Here is a 21,126-nt window from a genome sequence, read left to right as displayed (position 1 = left end):
CTATCTCCAACACAACAAGCGCCACCAATGTCTACACCACATCCGATTAGTTCACTCCACTTATTCCTGTTCATTTCATTAACTTCGTATTTTTTTCACAAGCACCACACTTTTTACTATCGTAACACCCTGCATCTACACCTCTCACAAATGTGTTTTTTGGGGCACATATGTCCCCAACATTCTATGCCCTCATGCTGACACGGATGTTGACACGTGTACCAATAACGATGACGACACCGATGCTGTCATCAATGTCAATATCGATGCCCACTTCAATAACGACATATCTGGGTTTTGTGACATCATATAGTTATTTTTTGATAGTGTCACAAACACCTACCGTGTTGTTGTTTTATCGAGGTGGGTCATCGACACAACCACGTTCTCGTAGAGTGGATGACACATGATAGAAGGCTAGGACGACACCGCACTCAAGCACAGATGAATGCGATGGAGACGAAGACAAAGTCGATGGTTGTGAAAGATGAAGACAATGATGGAGATAAAGATGAGTACAAGGGTCGACGTGAAGACAAATAATATGAGAACGATAATCATGATGAAGAGGAGGAGTCAGCACCACCACTTGTACATAGAAATCCTACGCGCAATCGTCAGCCATTGCTCTATGGCACACATTTGGCCTCATAACATTGATGATATATTTTTCATTTACTTTTTGTGATGTAAGTATAAATGACATCAATAAAAAAATCAATTTTTGAGTTTATTTTTTTATTGCAACTTATATTTTTCTTTGTTAAATTCTAATATAAATTATACGTAATTTTTCATATATAATATTTGATATGAAATAAGTAACTTTGGATATGTGCCTTTATCGAATTAGTGAATTATTAAGGTATAGAGGCTAAATTATAAAAATAGTAAAAATTCAATCGTTAGAAAAATTATAATTGATACTTGAAGTAGCGCTTAAAGTAGCTATTTTTCCATTATATGAATGTTAGTAGATAGTGGAAAATCTACCTATAAACTTTCACAACTTTACTCCTAAATCTTAAACCTTAATTCCTAACAAAAAATTTAACCTTAACCCTAATTTTTTTTAAAAAAATCATCGAGAGAAGGAAGTGAGAGCGCATTTAATTAGACGCGCTTTCTACGTATTCTTTCACACTCTCTTTTCAAAAATAATCTATTTCTCTAAAAAATAAAAGAAAACGACCTAAAGGTCAATTAAAAAAATAACCGGCATATAGCCATTAAATATGGTAAAAAAGACATAATCATAAATTGCTTTTTATTTTTTATTTTCATTTTCACAATATTTAACACAGGGGCCGGATACGACTTGTTTGAGAGGGATGCGTCTCATAGGGCCCATTAGCCACGTGTATCTTAGGCTTGGACCATTCCTCTCATCGCCATCTGTCATTTTCACCTCTCTCTCTCTCTCTCTCTTTCTTCTTCAACGAACTGATAAGAGGAAAATTTATTCTACTTCTAACCCAAAACCCCCCAACTTGTCTCTTCTGCCATATCTCACTTGAGGTTCGTTAAATTATTATTATTATTATTGTTGTTTTTTCTTCTTTTTCTCTTTCTGTCTATGCTATTATCTTAATTTACCCATTTACTATGTGTTTGTTGTTTCACTGTTAGTAAACAAAGCCATGTTTTATTTTGGGTAATATTGACGAATTTGATTTCTTTTAAATTAGTTTTTTTTAACAAAATAGCTTGAATTGGGGATTTGATTTAAACAGTAGGGAAAACAAGGAGAGTATGGATAAAATGAAACTAGCTCAATGGGGTGAGAAATTGAAAACTGGTGGAGCTCAAATGAGTAGAATGGTTAGTGGGAAAATGAAGGAAATTCTACAAGGGCCAACACCCGAATCGAAACTTGTAGATGAAGCCACATTAGAGACCTTAGAAGAACCTAATTGGGGAATGAATATGAGGATATGGTCTATGATCAATAGTGAGGAGTTCAATGGGACCGAAATTGTTAGGGCCATAAAAAAGAAGATATCCGGGAAAAATGCTACCAGCCAAAGGTTGAGTCTTGATTTGTTGGAAGCTTGTACTGTGAATTGCGAGAAGGTAGCTTCCGAGGTGGCTTCGGAGAAAGTGTTGGAAGAGATGGTTAAGATCATCCAGAATCCGCAAACATATCACCAGAATAGAGAAAAAGCTTTTGACTTGATTCGTGGTTGGGGACAGTCTGATGATCTTGCATACCTACCTGTGTTTCACCAAACTTATATGGTAAACCCTTTTTTCGCTTTGATTCATATTCTTTCAACTGTTGATGTTATTTCTTTGTATGTTGGTTTAGTTCCACATAGTTTTTACTGGTATTTTGATGAGAATAACTAGGCAATAATGGCATTTATAGTTTCATTATGGCATCATACTAATAGAATCTATCAATCCACTGATATACAACTTTTATGTTTTTGCTCTGATGTTGAAAGGCTGACATGTTTTTGGGGAGTTAGACTTTTAGTAGTGCTGATGATACCGAATTGCCATCATTAATCATAAACATGATTCTTGTTCTTCCACTCCTTTCCCTGCCTCTAAAGCCTCTTTGGTATCACATTAAAATGATTTGGAGAATGGGTACTAGAAACAGTGAGGTTTTCTTTTTCCCTACTCTTAAGTGTAGCTCTGTTTTACTCCATTTTCTCAATATATGATGGAACTAAAATGCTGGAAATGCCAATTTGCAGGCTATTTGTCCTTAAGTCGAGCTATATAAGCTTCTAAGTTTACTTTTGATTCTTACTTCATTATGCTCCCATTACTCTTATGACGTTTTGATGCTTCATAATCCATTTTAACAGTAAAAATATGCGTTTCTTGAAGAACTTTTAACAAGAAGGGTCCTACTACATGTGGTTTTATTTCTTATATCTTTTTGTTGATATTTTATGTTTCATAAATTATCTTGTACATGCACATTAGGAATTGTCAATTTGTCATCTTTTGGATACTTTCGAGCTTACCAGGGATGGTTCTTCCAATTGCATGCAAGCCATCATGCATTAAAGGCTTTAATTTTCCAGCTTTTTTCTTACTTTTTTCCTCCTTTTTTAACGTAAACTAGAGCTTGAAAGAAAGAAGCGCACAACTGCCAGTGGGTGATGATGATGAGAACTCATCTCCCTTGTACCAGACTCTGGAATCTTATATGGAGAGCCATTGCCTCCCCCTGAAAATTATCCTGCCAATAACACAGGATTGCAGGGTAATGATTTTGCCTATAATTACGGGAGTTTATCTGTTGAGCAAAAGAAGGAACTTTTTGAAGTAACTCAGAACAGCCTTGAGGTGCTCTCTAGCATATTGAGTACAGGAACAGAGCCAAAACCGGCAAAGGTAATTCTTCTGCTTCTAGCACGAAAGCATGATTTAATTGTAATCATGTAGTTTGTAGTTTGTAGATCTTGTTACATATCCAACCATTTTTGCTGTGTAGCTTTCGTCATTCAATACTATATCATTGGATGATAGGACAAAATTTTAACTTGTAGAAGTATTGGAGATTTAACTTCCATAATTCATAATTTGTACTTGCTATTGACCTGTGAGGCATGCTAGGATAATGAAATGCTTCTGCATTTAAGTTTTTATTATATTTTTCAAAATGCTTTTTGTTAGCAGCATCGTGAATCTTTTTGTTCTTCCAACCAAGTTTGTAGGAATTACTACATGTTCTTTTAAAATTCGATTTATACAATGCTGAAAAACTCTGAAAAATGTCCCTGTGTGCTTGCAGGATGAGCTGACAGAGAGCATGCTGGAGAAGTGCAAGCAGTCACAGCTTGCTATTCATATGATCATAGAAAGCATTAGTGATGACGATGGTATCCTCTTTGAGGCATTGAATCTGAATGATGAGCTTCAACAAGTCATCTCCAAATTTGAGGGACTGGAAACTGGTTCAAAATTTGACACAGCTGCGGCTAATCCTGCTGCTCCTGTGGAGACCGATAAGGAAAGTACAGTGGGAGCAGCGCTTTCGGCCCACGACAAAACCAAGACCAGTGCATCCATGCCCACCCATAATGAAACCAAGATGAGTGCTTCCCCAAAAGCAGATGGTATTGAGTCCAGCATTGATATGAAAACATGGAACGAGAACTGAGAGGGTCTAGGTTTAATTCAAGTTGCATGACTTCTGGGGCTGGTAACTTTACGGTTGGCTTATTGTAATTAGTGAAAAAGATTGTGTTGTCCAATCACGATGACTAGTTACTCAGTTGTGTAATTACATTTCGTTTGTTAATTAACTACCATTTTTCTTTTCTTTTATTAGATTATAATTAAAATATTAAATATATATCTATAATAGGACTGAACTGGTCAGACTAGCTTGGAATCCATTGATTTGGGAATTGGTATGGATCAATTTTCTTTTAATTTTTTAATCAAATCAGTTAAAATTATTAAACCGATTGAAATCATAATTTGACCGATTCAACCTAACCATAGGCTAGATTTACGAAACATTGACTTATCCATAGAAAGCTGAAAGTGGCATAACATAGAAAGAAGAAAACCTTTGTGAAGTTGAAAGTGGGCCTGCAAGGCTATCCCAGAAGCCCACTAAAAACAAACGTCTCCTGCAATTTTATCGAGTATTATGTATGTTAAGTTTGGAAATGGAATCTCAAACTCTAATACCTCACTAAAATCTCCCAAATTTCTGAAACTCCCGCCACTTCCCTTCCACCCAAATCCCTAAAACGTTCCATTTTCACCAATTCTCCCGGAAATTCACATCTCATTTTCTCCATCCCAAACAGAACCTTTACCGTTGTTATTGTTCTTCCTAGACTACCGAAACCCTAACATTTCAAATTCAAAGGAAGGAAACCCCAAACCATGCCGTCTTTGACTTCTCCAGGAAAAATACTTCGCCTAGAGCTTGAGAACTTCAAGTCCTACAAGGGTCTTCAAACTATCGGTCCCTTCTCCGACTTCACCGCCATTATTGGACCGAATGGGGCAGGCAAGTCCAATCTCATGGATGCAATCAGCTTCGTTCTTGGAGTCCGAACTGGTCAGCTACGTGGGGGCCAACTCAGAGACCTAATATATGCTTTCGACGACCGTGAAAAGGAACAACGTGGCCGACGCGCATTTGTGCGATTAGTTTACCAGCTTGCCGGTGGCTCCGAACTCTGTTTCACTCGTTCCATCACTAGTACTGGAGGTAGCGAGTACCGTATCGACAGCAGTGTTGTCAACGTGGAGGAGTACAATGGAAAGTTAAGATCACTTGGTATTCTCGTTAAGGCCCGGAATTTTCTTGTTTTTCAGGTAATTTTGTTCCCCTCAACCCACTAATAGCATTTTTGTGAAGTTAAGCTATTTTGTAAGACATAATGATATAATTTGGTGAAAAAAATTGTGTTCTTAGGGTGATGTCGAGTCCATTGCTTCAAAAAATCCCAAAGAACTGACAGGGCTGCTCGAGCAGATTTCGGGCTCTGAATCAGTAAAGAACAAATATGAGGAGTTGGAAGAGCTAAAAGCTAGGGCTGAAGAAAAATCAGCGCTTATTTATCAAAGAAAGAGGACAATAGTGATGGAGAGAAAGCAAAAGAAAGAACAGAAGGAAGAAGCTGAAAAGCACTTCCGCTTGCAAGATGAGCTGGTTTAATTCAAATCTTTGCTTTTTATAAGCTTGTTTTACTTTTTTAGACATTAGAATATCCTTTTGATGGTGTACAAATTATGCAGAAATCTTTGAAAAAGGAGCATTATTTGTGGCAATTGCATAACATAGAGAAGGACATTGACAAGATTACTGATGAACTCGACTCTGAAAAAAAGAACCGTGAAGATGTGATGCATGAGCTAGAACATTTTGAAGCTGAAGCAGCTAAAAAGAAGAAGGAACAGGCTAAATACCTAAAGGAGATTGCTCAATGTGAAAAAAGGATCTCCGAGAGAAGCATTAGAGTTGATAAAAGTGTGAGTCCATCAGAAGTCTTTTTCTTTTGAGCAAGTGAAGAATGGTATTGTTGGACCTGAGCTATTGTTCTAGCCTAGGTTGGAATGCCTGTTTGTCAATTAGCTTTGATTAAGTTCTTTTTGGACTATTCTTTAGATGGTTAAGTGGGAGAATGGGGGATTTGGACTGGAGCCCTTTTTGGGTACTAAAAGGCTATTGTCTAGTATGCGGATTTTGTGGTAACTGGGTTGCTTCTTTTAAAGTGTCGGAATTCTATTTGATGTTTGATCTCAGTTTTAGGAGATTATTTCTAGACTAAGGTTAACACGTTATTTTGCACAGATGCTTGAGCACTTTGAAAATGATTTTGTTATGAGCTGTTCATGAGGTAAAAATGTCATGTTCCCTGGCCATCCTCTCTCATTTTTATCTTTTTAAATGTTTGGGTGGACAGTTTATGTAGGTTGTGCTAAAAATATCAGCTGTTATTGTAAAAATTGAAGGCCACCGCCTGCCACCATGCTCTTGTAAGGCAGGATGTCATAAGTTGGAAGACAGTGGACCCACACTTGGCACTTGGTCATCTTATGATGATGATGTGTATTGGTACTATTGGCATATATGGTGTAAGCTTCAATAGAGAATTTGACAGACTGTATCGATTAGGTTGTTCAAAGTGGGATTAAGCTTCCCTCTCTTGTCTCTATGGTAAACATAATTTAGATTGTTTTGGCTGATTATGCTAGGGGAAACATACTTTGTAACCTGTAGCTGGAAGTGATTCTTGATTGCCTTTTATACTTAGCTCCTTGTCTGAAATGTGTTGTATTTGTTGCTCTGTTTAGCATGGTTATACACATATACGAACAGAAATGATATATTAGGATGGAAACTTCTGATGGATGTGACATGCACTGCCAATGGTCCACGTGAATTCTTTTAATGTTTGTACATCTTTGTGCTTCTATATCTATAATGATTACTTATTTGGTAGCTAGTTCTAAGTCTTAAATATCTTTCTGTATTTATCTGTAATTTTATTGAGTTGAATAAAGGCCTATGACTTAGTTTTGGACTTCTTTTCTTTTTTCTTCATTGAGTGCAGCAACCTGAGCTTCTGAAATTAAATGAAGAAATGTCTCGTATAAATTCAAAAATCAAGAGTAATCGAAAGGAGCTTGAAAGAAAAAAAGAAGAAAGGAGGAAACATGGTGATGATATAAAAGAATTACAGAAAGGCATACAGGATCTGACTGCAAAGTTGGAAGAGTTAAATGAAAAAGCCGCGATGGCACAGGGAAACTCCCTTTGCTTGATAGTCAACTTACCGAGTATTTCCAAATGTAAGATCTTTTGGGCTCCTTATGAAGACATGGTTCTCTAGTTTCATTGCTTGCATGGATTTTATTGTGGTTGAAATATCAAATACTTGTTTTCTCTCTAATTCAACCTTAGAATTGGCTATTGTTCTTGAATTGTGGTTCTTTTATATGTTTGACAGTTTCAGTTTCAGTCTCATTCTCCATCTACTTCTGCTGGGTTATCCTCAATGTATTCTTTTCCTTCTTTCTTGTAGCACATTTCATTAAAGAAAATTTGCCATCTACCTCTGTTTCCAGGGCATCGCTTGATTTTTCTGTTATGAGTAATTGTAATGATTTAACTGATTCTCTGCAGGTTGGAGTTGGATATTTTTCTTTCTTACATGATTTCAAATTTCCTACAAACTCTTATAAATAGGATTAATCAGTCATTGGTTAACTTGTTTGAATTATTAAAACCCCTTTTCCAAGGGGCCATTGTAGTTATACCTTGCAATTTGTTTTCCTTCAACCTCATTAAATGGTTGGTGATGCATAATTTTATATATTTCTCAAATAAACTTCATAAGTTAGACGTGAATCTGTTCAAAGCCTGAAAAGTTTCTGTATACTGACACAATATCGGAATCTTGACATTCAGTAAGGAGGATGCTGGGATGAAAACTGCTAAGTTAAGAGATGAGAAGGAGCTTCTCGATAGGCAACAACATACTGATATTGAAGCTCAAAAAAATTTGGAAGAAAATCTCCAACAGTTGAGAAATAGGGAGCAAGAGTTGGAAGCACAGGAAGACCAAATGCGAACTAGACTGAAGAAGATTCTTGATACCTCTGCTAAACAGAAGGACGAACTTGCAGAATTAAAAAAGGAACTACGAGAAATGCAAGATAGACATCAGAAGTCCAGGTTATTGAAGTTGATGATAAATTAATTTGGTGCATAGGTCACATTCCTATGTGTTTTCTGTTGCCCGTTTTCTTGTTTATTTTTTGTACCTGGAATCTTGAAATATCTTGTGCCTAAGCTGCTTTTCTTCCCTCTTTAAATTTTGACATGCAGATCTAAGCATGAGAACCTCAAGTCCAAAATTGCTGAAATAGAAAATCAGTTACGTGAGCTGAAGGCTGATCGACATGAAAATGAAAGGGATGCTAGGTTGTCTCAAGCTGTTGAGACTCTGAAACGCCTGTTTCAAGGTGTTCATGGTCGCATGACTGATCTTTGTAGACCAACACAGAAGAAGTACAACCTTGCAGTCACTGTTGCCATGGGCAGATTTATGGATGCTGTTGTTGTAGAGGATGAAAATACCGGAAAGGAATGTATTAAGGTCTGCTAATTTGCTGTGTTCTCTAGTAATCTTCACATTTTTTCTAGATTTTGCTATTAACAACTTCAAATATTTGCATGCAAGTATTTAGACCCTTCTTGAACTGTACAAAGATGTGTGAGCGATAATATATATGATTGCTTTTATGTGATGAAAGTCATTCACCTGTCTGGCTTCTTGTTCTTTTTGTTGATAAAATGGGATGATGCCTTCTTATTTTTGGCAATCTTTTGATAATGAAAGATGTATGGTACATATTTGTAAATAGAACATCCTTTTAGGCATCTATAAGAAAATTGACAGGGGCAACATCATTGCAGAGGAATGACTCCACATAACAAGAAGCATAATGAAGTATGCATTATTATTAATCATTTTGAGCCCATGCATGCTGGTTGGATGTTTTTGTTATACAATGGAGTATACTTTCACTTCTTCCTTGTACCTCAATTTTGAGTTGAAATGATAAGAAAGAAAATAAGTCAGATAATTTAAATTTGAAGTTGCTTTTGTGTATTGATGATTGGTGCTTTTATAGAATTGGCTCCTTTACTTTTACCCTTTTTTATGTTTTCTATGAGTGTAAGAAAGCAGAGAAAATTGAAAAAGTTGTTGAGTTTGTGATATAGTCATAACCATATGTTTGCAATTGCTAGGTTTTTGTTTTGGTTTGGTTATTTTTGGAATATTTACTATTGTTCTGGTATAAGTCTGTTCTTGTTGTTCCATTTGATTGGAGTTGGTTAACACTTATATTTAAGCAAAGTGGTGGTTTGAGCATTCCTTATTGTTCTTTACAGTATTTGAAAGAGCAAAGGCTTCCTCCTCAGACTTTCATTCCTCTTCAATCAGTGCGTGTTAAGCCAATCATTGAAAGGTTGCGCACCTTAGGTGGCACAGCGAAGCTTATCTTTGATGTGATCCAATATCCTTTTCTGAAGCTTGTATTAGTTTTCTGTAATTATCTGAGAAATATTTCTACATGCCATCCTGCTTTACAATTTACAAACAACTTCATATTGTTTTATCTTTTTTTATGGTTGCAGAACACTCCATGCCACTGGGGTTCTGCTCTTTATTTGTTTCGCTTCCTCAATGGGATAATGCCCTAGTCTGTTCTATTTTGTCTTATATAAGTAAAAGTGAAAAACTATATCTCTATTAGAGAATGTGAAAGAAAAAATTGAAAACGAAAATGAGCAGCGATATGCCTATGCATTTTGTGTACTTAACATTCGTAAATTTGACCCTGCTTTGGAGAAGGCAGTTCTTTTTGCTGTTGGGAATACTCTAGTTTGTGATGATCTTGAAGAAGCCAAGGTTCTTAGCTGGACTGGAGAGAGGTTTAAAGGTGGATCTTTAATATCCTTTTTCATTTAGTAGTTCTTGATCCTTTCTATAGAACTCAATATTAATCTGTAGATTTGTATTCTTGCTTTAGTTGTAACTGTTGATGGGATTCTACTCTCAAAGTCCGGCACAATGACTGGTGGTACAAGTGGTGGAATGGAAGCTAGGTCGAATAAATGGGATGATAAGAAAATTGAAGGTTGCTTTCATGCTTAACTTGTCCAAGCCTTTTCATTATAGAATTAACTGTTATTCTTTCACAGGTTTGAAAAAAAAGAAGGAACAATTTGAATCAGAGCTGGAAGAGCTTGGATCAATTAGAGAGATGCAGCTAAAGGAGTCTGAAACATCTGGGAGAATTAGTGGACTTGAAAAGAAAATCCAATATGCTGACATTGAGAAGGTAGCTTGACCATCCAATATATAAACAGCTCTCCTTATGCCTTTTAATGGAATGCCTTTCTTTAAAGGGAAAAATGTTTCAATAAAGGTGGTATTTGAAGTTTGTGTAGTTGCCATTCTTCTCTATGTATAGTTTTGAATAAGAGATAATTCTTTTTGATCCATCAGGAGCATCATGGCTTGTTAGTTCTGTTGATTTCATTGGTAAATTTATTTTCATTTTTTGTTTTGGGAAAGTAATATATGCAGTTTATGGTCGATAGCTGACAGTATTTAATCTGACCATAGTGGATTCTTTAAATGATTTCTTGATTGTGCTGATAAGCAAGCAAGTGTTTATTAATCCTTTATTTACAACTGATCTCTATGATAGACGCAACATAAATGTTTTTGTTGCAGAAAAGCATAGAAGACAAGCTTAAAAACTTGAAGCAGGAGAAGAAGAATATTAAGGATAGGATTGGACATATAACTCCTGAGATTCAAAAGGTGATTTATGATGGCTATTATGTTGCTTCTTTTGTATTGGACATATAACTCCTGAGATTCAAAAGGTTATTTATGATGACAATTGTGCTTTTCTCTTTGGTATTATGTTGCTTCTCTTATATGGTTTAATTGCTGGCAGTTAAAAGATGTGAGTGATAAAAGGAGCAAAGACATCATGAAGTTGGAGAAGAGGATTAATGAAATTGTTGATCGACTTTTCAAAAGTTTTAGTCAGTCTGTAGGGGTGGCAAACATCCGTGAGTATGAAGAAAATCAGCTCAAGGCTGCCCAGAATATGGCAGAAGAGAGGCTTAGCTTGAGTAATCAACTTGCAAAGTTGAAGTATCAGTATGTTTTCCTTCTCTCCATCTATTTGTCTCTATTATAAGTGTTTCCATTGATGTAATATATGTTTATTTGCTGATTGAAACCTTCTTGATGAACCATAAGTGTACTCTTTGAAAATATTTATGATGCCTTCTTAAATGGGTATTTCAATTTTAGTAGTCTTCGTACATTTTCCTTTACATAATGGCCACTGGAGGGTTTCATGTCTGTTTGATGTAAAAAGTCGTAGCATACTGAATTTCAGATTCCATCTGAATTTATAACTTCAGCTTAAGTTAGGACCAGGTAGTTGTCATCCTCTACTATGCCACTGTGCATGAAAGTGGTAATACTGTAGACCTCCATGAACTAATTTTACATGGTAAATGATGTTAAGAAAGGAAGAAGACACTGCTTTGATACATTTTTTTACCAAAAGAATAGGGTAGTAGTTGCATTACTTTGTTGGCATACAAGTCCTTTTTTCTGTGGTCAAATGTTTGAAATCACTTTGTTATATCAGCTTTTTGGATAAATTGTGAATGTATAATTTCCTAAAAATGCTCCTTTAATGCCTTGTCGAGTGAAGAGGCACTAAACCTTGAGTAGATATGAACTAATTTTTTACTGTAATACTGGTTATGCTGAATTGGCTAAGAAGTGGCCCTAAAGAAAGGTGAATCCTTTATGTAACAAAACAAAATAAAAAAATACTAAATGACATTTAGTGACTAATAGATGCTAGGCGATTCCTTAAATAGGATTATGGCATTTGGTTTTGGTGGGCATACTGCTGAATTATGTAGATGTCTGGTTGGCCTGTGATTATGATGATAGCATCTTGTTCTGTTTTTGACACTTTGATGAGAATCTAATGAAAAGTAAGGTGGAAATTTTCCTTTTTGCTGCTTTACAAGGTTTCAACCTTTTATTCTCTATGGTATAACATTATTACATCCGGAAACTTGTAGATATACCAATTGTAGCTTGTCATTACACCTTATTCTAGTTAGTACTTTCATTTCAAAATCATACCACAAAACTGCTCTACGGCAGTGCAACAGCTGATTGACATGTACCCTTCTTTCTTACTTTCAGGTTGGAGTATGAGCGTAAACGAGATGTAGATTCAAGAATTAAGAAGCTGGAATCTTCTATCAGTTCCTTGGAAAATGATTTAAAACTGGTTCACAAAAAGAGGCTGAAGTCAAGTTGGCAACAGAAAAGGCTTCTGAAGATATCAATCGGTGGAAGGAAGAAGTGAAGGGTATCGTTTTATCCATTCATTCATCATGCATCTATTTTTTTGTTGAGTAAATTAATCCTTTTAATGATTCTTGTATGAAAATAAATTTTTTTGGTCACAAACCCCTATAGTTAATCATGTTTCAGTACATTGATATTTGGATCTAATAATTTACTTTTGTAGATCATGATGTGCCATGTTTTAAAGTGACTCAATCTCTGGCATGTTATTCAGTAGCCATTGCATACATAAAGAAAACCTTAGTTTCAGCTGTGTACTGGCTGTAGTCTGACATGCATGATGTACGTTAATTGATTATCCTACCCAGCAGTTCAGTTTATGAAAGCTGACCTAACATTGAACTAAGAGTGGTGCAGGGGACTTCTGAAGACTTCCTAACTTGATTCTCAATAACACTGTTTCTTTTAAAAGTTTTCTAATATAGTTTGAGTTTATTAGAATTATGAAGTGAAATTGATAACATTCAACATTTTTATATGGTTGCTGATGGTTTTTTGTCCATTTGAAGTTCTGAAAATATTAGAGTTCTTATTGCAACTTTCTTTTGGTTCAGTTATACTGCTTGTCTCCCTTAATTTCTTCAGAACAACTCTGCTTTGGTTCATTGTGTATAATTTGACGTCTCTCTGTTTCTGTTTTGCTAGAGTGGAAATCCAAGTCAGAAGACTGTGAGAAGGAAATTCAGGAATGGAAGAAGCAGGCTTCTGCTGCTACGACATCCATATCCAAACTTAATCGCCAAATAAATTCTAAGGTCCAAAGATATTTTCTTTTCCTCCTAACAATCAGGTTTTCTAATATTTGGATATGTCAAATGTTGAATAAATTGCCCAATACATCTCTTTCTTAATTTTACAGGAGACTCAGATTAATCAACTGGATGAATGGAAGGGGGAAATCATTGAAAAGTGTGACTTAGAGCACATCGAGCTTCCTCTCATTGCAGACCCAATGGAAACTGAATCTTCAAATGGGAAGGAGTTTGATTTTAGTCAGTTAAATCGATCACTTCTGCAGGATCGAAGGCCTTCTGATAGGGAGAAGCTTGAGGCAGAATTCAAACAAAAAATTGATGCTCTAGTGTCGGAAATTGAAAGAACTGCTCCCAATTTGAAGGCTCTTGACCAATATAAGACTCTTCAAGAGAAGGAAAGAGATGTAACTGAAGAGTTTGAATTAGCCAGAAAAGAGGAGAAGCAAGTAGCTGATGAATACAATTCAGTTAAGCAGAAGAGGTACCATTATTGTGTTGCAACAACTCTGATCTTGGTAACATAGAGAAATAAATTAAATAAAGAATAAATGGTATTTGAAATGATTAAACCTGGTGAGACTTGATGTCTAGGTGGTCTAAGAATGCATGTGATGGCACTGTTATAGTGATTTCTTGATTGCAACTGAGGCAATGGCTTATCACTGACAGTTGGATCTCGTGATGGTTTTGGAAAGCTGTTTTGCCTGCAATAATATTTATACGCATCTGTAAGGGAAAAGGGTTCCTTTTCCAAACATTTTGAAACTTAGTTGCTTGACCCTTTTCTTAATGATTATGCAGATATGAGTTGTTCATGGATGCTTTCAACCACATTTCTAGTAATATCGATAGGATTTACAAACAGCTAACAAAGAGTGGTACGCATCCATTGGGTGGGACAGCATATTTGAACTTAGAAAATGAGGATGATCCTTTTCTACACGGTATCAAATACACAGCTATGCCGCCAACAAAGCGCTTCAGGGATATGGAACAACTATCTGGTGGAGAAAAAACAGTTGCAGCACTTGCTCTACTCTTCTCCATCCACAGGTACACCTGACAGATTTATATTATTCATTTTTTCCTTTATCAACTGTTGGTTGACTCTGCTGCCAGTGCTGCAGTGGGTTTAATAATGGTAGGAAAGATTACGAATGGATTTTCCTAATACTAGAATGCCTGGATATTCCTTTAACATCTTATGAGAAGATCTGATGGACTAAGTTCCTTGGAAAAATATTCTGTATATGAGCTAATGTTGGTTCTCTTTATACATGTGTGGGTCAGCTACAAGCCTTCACCCTTTTTCATATTGGATGAAGTGGATGCCGCATTGGATAATCTAAACGTTGCAAAGGTAGCTGGATTCATCCGTTCAAAATCATGTGATGGAGCAAGGACTAGCCAGGACAGTGAAATTGGAAGCGGTTTCCAAAGTATAGTGATATCACTTAAAGATAGCTTTTATGACAAGGCCGAGGCTTTGGTTGGGGTTTATCGGGATTCAGAGAGGAGGTAAAGTTGTTGATACCACACCTTGTTTTTCTTGAATCCAGTAAAATTACATGATAATCTGGTCTAATCTACCAAACATAAACAACAATTTATAATACTTTGTCCTTTTTCTTTTTTTTAAACAGCTGCTCGAGAACTTTAACGTTTGACTTGACCAAATACCGAGAGTCATGAAGGAAAATACAGGTTGAATAATCTGTGGTGTAGATTAGCTTTGTTTACTACAATCGTGAAAATATACTTGTATATACCATGATTGATTCTCATAACCAAATGCTAATTAGTTAATCTTGTTATTTGTATCTGAACAAAACTGTATGAGCAGTTAAAGTTAGAGGCTAGACATATCTATAATCATTTCAGGTAGGTCTAGGTGTTTAGCAATCATTATTAGGGTATTGAGTGTTTCCGAACTAAAAATTGGGCTTTCCCCAATTTCTCTGGATATGCTATTTTTATGTTTTTTTAATGATGATGATAGTATTGAATATATTTTTAAATGGTTTTTGAAAATTATGATTATTTTAATCAGATATATATATAATCTGTAAACAAGGATTTACTAAATATGTTCTATGATAAATAAAACGAGCAAAATTTGGAAAATAAAATAGTTTATTGACAATTGTTTCATTTTTATTTGTGGTTTATTCTTGTTTTATCATTATATTTCTGCATGCAAACGTCCATTTCCTTTTTAACAAAACGATTACCTTTTTAGTTGTTCAAAAAAAAAAAAAGAAACGAAAGAAACCTGTTTGTTTTACCTATAATCAAGTATTTGAAACCTGGCAATTAATCGTCTGAAAAACCTGAGCCTATGCATTATTACCCTGAAGATTTTGACGTAAATTTGGAGGTAGCCAGATACAAGATGGTTGGTTAGGGAAAAGCTCATCTTGGGTTTAAAAGCTTGAACAGAATCATCTTTTTTATTTGAAACTTTTCATCCAATCGTGATTCTTGCAAGCAAAAACCATGGGGAAGAACAGGGGTAAGATTCTGGACCAAAACATGGAGCTTCATATTCATGAAGGTAATGAGAAAGAACATGAAGAAAACTATGAAGAACCTCTTTTGGTTCATGAAGATGAAAAGCTAATAAAAAGGGCTCTGATTGACTTCAAGTTCAAAGTAGAAGATGCGATGCATGGGAATTATCTGTTTGGGATCCCTGACACTCATCCCTGCCATAACCAGACCACAACGGAGATTGAACAGCTTAATGAGATCAAACTCTGGGGTGTATCTTTGATGCCAAGCAAACCCCACGAAGGGACCGATACCCTGTTGTTGAAATTCTTGAAGTCGAAAAACTATGTAGTCCATGAGGCGTTGGAGAAGCTTCGGAAGACGTTGGCATGGCGGAAGGAATTCAAGGCTGATGAAATTCTGGAAGAGAATTTCGGTCCTGAATTCCAAAAGTGGCTTACCTCAATACCGTAGACAAGGAAGGTCGCCCTGTCTTTTACCATGTTTATGGCGATTTGAAAGACAAGCCAATGCAGTATCTTAAAAAAATGATATCAGAAGAGAATTCTGACAAGTTTTTAAGATGGAGAGTTCAACAAATGGAGAAGTGCATAAAAGAACTCAACTTTGAACCCGGTGGAGCTGACTCATTGATTCAGGTAATAGATTGGAAGGACTTTCAAGGACCTCACACTAAGGAACTTCGTTCTGTTTATCGAAAATGTTGGACGTTGCTTGAAGAACATTATCCTGGGATCATCCATCAATATGTAAGATCAAAACATACACATACAAACCATTATGTATACATATTCTTTGATGACTCATCATATTTGTTTATTGCTAATTAATGACAGATAATTGTAAATGTTCCTTTAAGGTACTATGTATCCCAGTCGTTTTCTTCACGGTTGATAACTCACAAACCGAGTAACAAGATCATTTTTGCCAGACCAGGGAAAGTTACTGAGACTCTTCTGAGGTAAGAATATGTTATTTTTCTCTTTATTGGTTCTACGTTACTTTCCATTGTCATCTCATTTGCTTATATATATATATGTTTTGTTTGGGAACGAAAAGATTCATATCTCCAGAAAACCTTCTAATTGAATATGGAGGTCTCAAAAGAATCAACGACAGCGAGTTTTTGTCGGAGCACAAAGTGTTCGAGCTTAATCTCAAAGCACATGCATCAACACATATTGAAATTCGAGCCCCCGAGGTACAAATACAAAACCTAATGCAGCAAAATCACGACTGCGATTCAAATTCCTGTTTTGGGTTAATGTAACTTCGTTTTTTTAATGAAATGGTCAGGTTGGAGTGACAGTAGTATGGGATGTAACAGTGGTGGGATGGAATGTAACATACAAAGAGGAGTTCATACCAGAGGATGAAGGGTCGTACCAGGTATTGTTGCAAGACAAGGAAAAGAAAGGGGGGAGAGACAGTGTGTTAGGAACTCATATTATATAAATGAAGGAGGGATGATCAGTATATTTATTCACAATCACAGTAACAAGTGCAAGAAGGTTTTCTATAGATACAAAACCAAACCCACTGTTCCCACATATCTCTTGTATAAAACATAATACACTGTACGTATCTTAAATATAAAGTTCATTTGTTTAAATATGGCAATTGAAAATATTTTGTAGTTACACAAGTGTAATGAAACTTGAGTACTTAGAGATCAAACAAGGGTTAGCACTAAATTAAACTTTTCTTCATGCTTTAGCCCCGGATGTTAAATTCAATAGAGATTAGATGAGATAAAATATTAAACAACAAACAGGGATGATTTTTCCCTGTATTTTTAATTTCATAAAATTCCAATCCAAGTTAGTGCAAGTACACTAGAATCTACATGCAAATTACAAGCGCATCACTACCTCTCTAAAACAAATGCAATCCTCTTTCTGAAAATGCAAAAGATGTCCTCGTATCTCTTTTTCCAGCTTAGTTTCAACAAATCAAAATCTATTACCTTAGAATAGGGTGTGAACTAAGAGATATCAAAATGCAAAACGGCTTCCCGTTCTGTCAAGAAAACGATCGGTATGCCAACCTTTAGCCTGTAGCTCACACAGGAATGGAGTGAAAATGCTGTTCATCTTGTCGTAAGCATCTTGCAACATACTAGCACTTGGCTCATGGAAGGACTTCTCCATGCTTGTGGCGTACGCAGCAACTAGCCAACCTCTTAGTGCATCTTCTGCGGTAGCATTATGTTCTAACAACATGTCAGTCCATTTATTTCCATGACTCAAAACAAACTTCTCTTCCGGGAATATTTCTTTCCATTCCTGAAGCTTTGAAGGCTTGACAACCTTGTGCAAAGCCCTTCCTACTTTCACATTTCCAGCATCTTCGATTAGCCGTCCAGGAAATAGGAGGTCTTCCCGGTATCTGAGATCAGCAGGGCTAGATACCTTTCCAGTCTGAGTGAGTTCAATTGGAAAATCAGACAGATGAATAACCTTTTCAGGCATGTAAAAGTCAGGGTTCATACCATACAAAACAAACCTTTAGAAAATCAGCCACAATCATGGCAGTCCTCTGAGGATTCAATGTATTAATTGGTGCAGCTCGCATTTCTTCGACAACACTAAACACATGTATGATGGAAAGAAGAGGCCCAGCAATCAACTGCAATTTCTTATTATTATCAGCAATCCAAATTGCCATGAAATGACAAACACATGCAAAGTAAAAAGGACTCTAGAGGATACAAAACAGAAAGGATTAGCATGCAAGTCCAAAAGTTGCAGTACCCTTATCTTGATTCAATAACATAACTAAAATAAATGGCTGAAATTAGCACCAATATAATCTTAATACCTTCCCTTGCATTGATGAGCAAACAGTAGATGCCAACTGAATCCCAACACCTAACCAACCACGTTGAAAAGTGTTGATATGGCCTCTCCTTTTGCAAATAGGTCACTAAGATTCCCTTCTTTGGCAAATGAAGAATATATTGGTAATCTAGTTGCCCTTGCAGCAACCACTGCCATTCCTTCACATAGGGAAGTAAATTCAATGAAGTACAGTAGCATTTAACATGTAGCTAATATGCTCATCTTAGAGTAAACAGTAAAAGGAAAATTTTAGACGTAAAAGCAAAGTAATCACAAAGATTAATCACCTTTGCAAATTACCGAGCCCTGCTACTTCAAGAAAAAGGTGAGGACATAAAGGTGAAAGAACTTCCAAACCAGTACCCAAATCATAGAGCACATCAGCTGCAATATTAAAGGCTTATTCAAATATTCAATACGACATGGGTAGCATTGACATTCAGCAGAAACTGAATTAAGACAAACCCAAAATTCTCCAACGTTTTGGTTCTGAGTCCATTCTTGCACCTAAATTACTGCATATGAGCTTTCCCATATGCTGCATTCCGTCTTTCAATATCTGCTCATCAACAAAATAAATGCAAACCTCTAGCCAAATAGTATATGATTTGAAACACACAATCAGTATGAATTCTTCAACTAAAATAAAAGCTTACCCAGCTAACTGCAGTTGCCTGCGCAGGGGTAGGTCGCAAGCCTGCAGCAAATAAAAGTGACTGCAAAGGAGTGAGAAATGTAAGGAAATGACCTGATATATTACGCTGGTAGTCAAATGCCAAGAAATCAACTAAATATCTTCGCACCCAATATACAGAGTCTTACCCTGCCTCCCACCATCCCCCCCCCTTTTTTTTGTTTGAAATTTTGGCAACATCTATGAACTACTTTCACAAGGATATGCAGAATCCTTCTAGGTATGAGAAGGAGACCTGAGTCGATAAAACTGATAATGCTGCGCTTATCATGTGTTGCAATGCCCGAAATTGTGTGTATCTAAGGTAACCTCATTCACACTGTTCAAATCAACACCAAAAATTAATAATTATGCACTCTCAGGCTGTTCCAGTATCATAAATTCAACAAGTAAAAAAAAAAAAAAAAAAAAAAAAAAAATTATATGGTTAATATTCACCGAAAGAAAAAAATTCATGAACTACCCAAAAAAAGAATCACAAGTAAAACATTACTCGTTCAGAATGCCAAAATAAGAAATGAAAAGAAAGATTAAATTCGCAGACCAAGTATATGTAAATTGTCTGAATGTCAAGCTAAAGTTAAAGAGATAACACTCACAGAGAGGTAGCCGTCGGTTCAAACTCATAACGACGAGAGACAGTATCGGAGGTCTCGAGCCAGTAACTGGAATTGGACTTGGGGTGCTTTACTTCACCCGGTTCCTCCTTCGTTTGCCTCTTCAGCTTATCCTGTTTTATTTGAATTGCAAATAAAAATAAATAATACAAGGAAAATTCAAACCATGGGAAGTATGAAACGTTACCAGCAATTCATTTGGAGCCAAGGGAAGATAAAATATTGAAGGCGCGAGAATCGGGGGAAGTCCGAGCGGAGCAATCGAAAAGAGGGAGCTTTCCGGTTTTCACTTTCGACGATGGAGTTGCCTTTTGTTTTTTCTTTATATGGGATGTGACTTACTACTATTAAAACCCAACCGAAGATATGTTATACCCGAATCCATTAACATTATTAATTATTAATCTCTCTTAAATTAATTAGAATAAAATTTAAAAACTTCTTAGAAAAGAGTAAATGAAGATAAAAAATATTCTACGTTATAATCCTAACTGAAGATTCAAAATTTTTGTTTGATATAAGCAATAAGACTTCTTAATTTATCGAGGACCAGATTACCTCTAATTAATAAAAAAGTATTTAGACTTGACCTATACTTACCTCCGCACGCCAACGCCTCCTTTGCCGTTGTCGTTGGCTCATACACAGCTGAGCCGACAGCTACTGAAATTACCCACACAACTCACCTTAAATGTAGTTTTTTCTGCTACTTGAATCGAGATGCAACTTTTTTTTATGTATAATATAATGCTTTTGTGTATATATATTGGGAAAAGGAGATTTACTGCAGGTACTTTAATAATTTTTCTTTTGTTGTACGCCAAGCTTAGGTATCAGTAAAAACAGTGGTTCTTGTTTTTTGTACCATATGTTGCATAAATTGATGAGCTATTGGTGAAGATTAAGTTTTTTTTTTGGAACCACTCATACATTTTCGGGAAGACGTTTATCTATTTTTTTTTTTATCAGTGGATTTTCTAATTTTTTTCCCGAATATCTTGGAAAAGGGACATATTAGTATTTTTTGTCACTTTTTTTTTGTTTTCCCGAGTATATCGCTCTTGTACAGAAATTTTCAGTTTTCTGGGTTAATTCCGTTAACTGACTGAACGTCCATTAAGCCAGATTGGTTATTTGTGGTTTTCTTAAGGTTGTTTTGGTTCTGGTTCTCAATTTTTCAAAGTTGATTAATCGGTTTTTGGAGTATTTTACCAAACAAACTGATTGTCACCTTTTTCGGCTTATTACTTAGAAGTTGTTGTATGGTCATGGAGGGAGGGGTAG

At 35.9% G+C, this 21,126-nt stretch overlaps 2 protein-coding genes and 2 pseudogenes across 2 annotated transcripts; 3 read left to right on the top strand and 1 right to left on the bottom strand.

Annotated features, from left to right (window-relative positions):
* The first annotated feature begins 1,530 nt into the window (after positions 1-1,530).
* LOC107955433 (TOM1-like protein 2) lies at positions 1,531-4,290 on the top strand (annotated as a pseudogene).
* A 281-nt stretch (positions 4,291-4,571) lies between these two features.
* Positions 4,572-15,167, top strand: LOC107955434 (structural maintenance of chromosomes protein 1). Its single transcript, XM_016891222.2, is given in 20 exon segments — positions 4,572-5,301; positions 5,402-5,638; positions 5,725-5,958; positions 7,044-7,218; positions 7,221-7,281; positions 7,901-8,167; positions 8,321-8,591; positions 9,392-9,516; positions 9,833-9,942; positions 10,033-10,140; positions 10,205-10,344; positions 10,743-10,832; positions 10,972-11,180; positions 12,258-12,355; positions 12,358-12,426; positions 13,071-13,180; positions 13,285-13,661; positions 13,982-14,233; positions 14,471-14,698; positions 14,824-15,167. Coding segments are annotated over 20 exon segments (3,648 nt in total). The 5' UTR covers positions 4,572-4,863; the 3' UTR covers positions 14,873-15,167.
* Positions 15,168-15,289: 122 nt separating this feature from the next.
* LOC121231858 (patellin-4-like) lies at positions 15,290-17,348 on the top strand. The gene is made up of 4 exons (XM_041116785.1): positions 15,290-16,440; positions 16,528-16,652; positions 16,751-16,892; positions 16,988-17,348. The coding sequence occupies exons 1-4, from the start codon at positions 16,201-16,203 to the stop codon at positions 17,144-17,146; spliced, it is 666 nt and encodes a 221-aa protein (XP_040972719.1). The 5' UTR covers positions 15,290-16,200; the 3' UTR covers positions 17,147-17,348.
* A 102-nt stretch (positions 17,349-17,450) lies between these two features.
* LOC121203775 (protein root UVB sensitive 2, chloroplastic-like) lies at positions 17,451-20,484 on the bottom strand (annotated as a pseudogene).
* Positions 20,485-21,126: the final 642 nt, after the last annotated feature.

This window comes from Gossypium hirsutum, chromosome A07, assembly GCF_007990345.1.
Source record: "Gossypium hirsutum isolate 1008001.06 chromosome A07, Gossypium_hirsutum_v2.1, whole genome shotgun sequence".
NCBI lineage: Eukaryota > Viridiplantae > Streptophyta > Magnoliopsida > Malvales > Malvaceae > Gossypium > Gossypium hirsutum.
The sequence above is the reverse complement of the archived record's forward strand: the minus strand, read 5'-3'. Positions and strand labels throughout refer to the sequence as shown.

Excerpts from the sequence above, each read along its gene's own strand:
- LOC121231858 (XM_041116785.1), top strand. The coding sequence starts at position 16,201 with ATGCAGTATCTTAAAAAAATGATATCAGAAGAGAATTCTGACAAGTTT. Across the intron at positions 16,441-16,527 it reads CTGGGATCATCCATCAATAT|ATAATTGTAAATGTTCCTTT; the intron begins GTAAGATCAAAA and ends AATTAATGACAG. Across the intron at positions 16,653-16,750 it reads GTTACTGAGACTCTTCTGAG|ATTCATATCTCCAGAAAACC; the intron begins GTAAGAATATGT and ends GGGAACGAAAAG.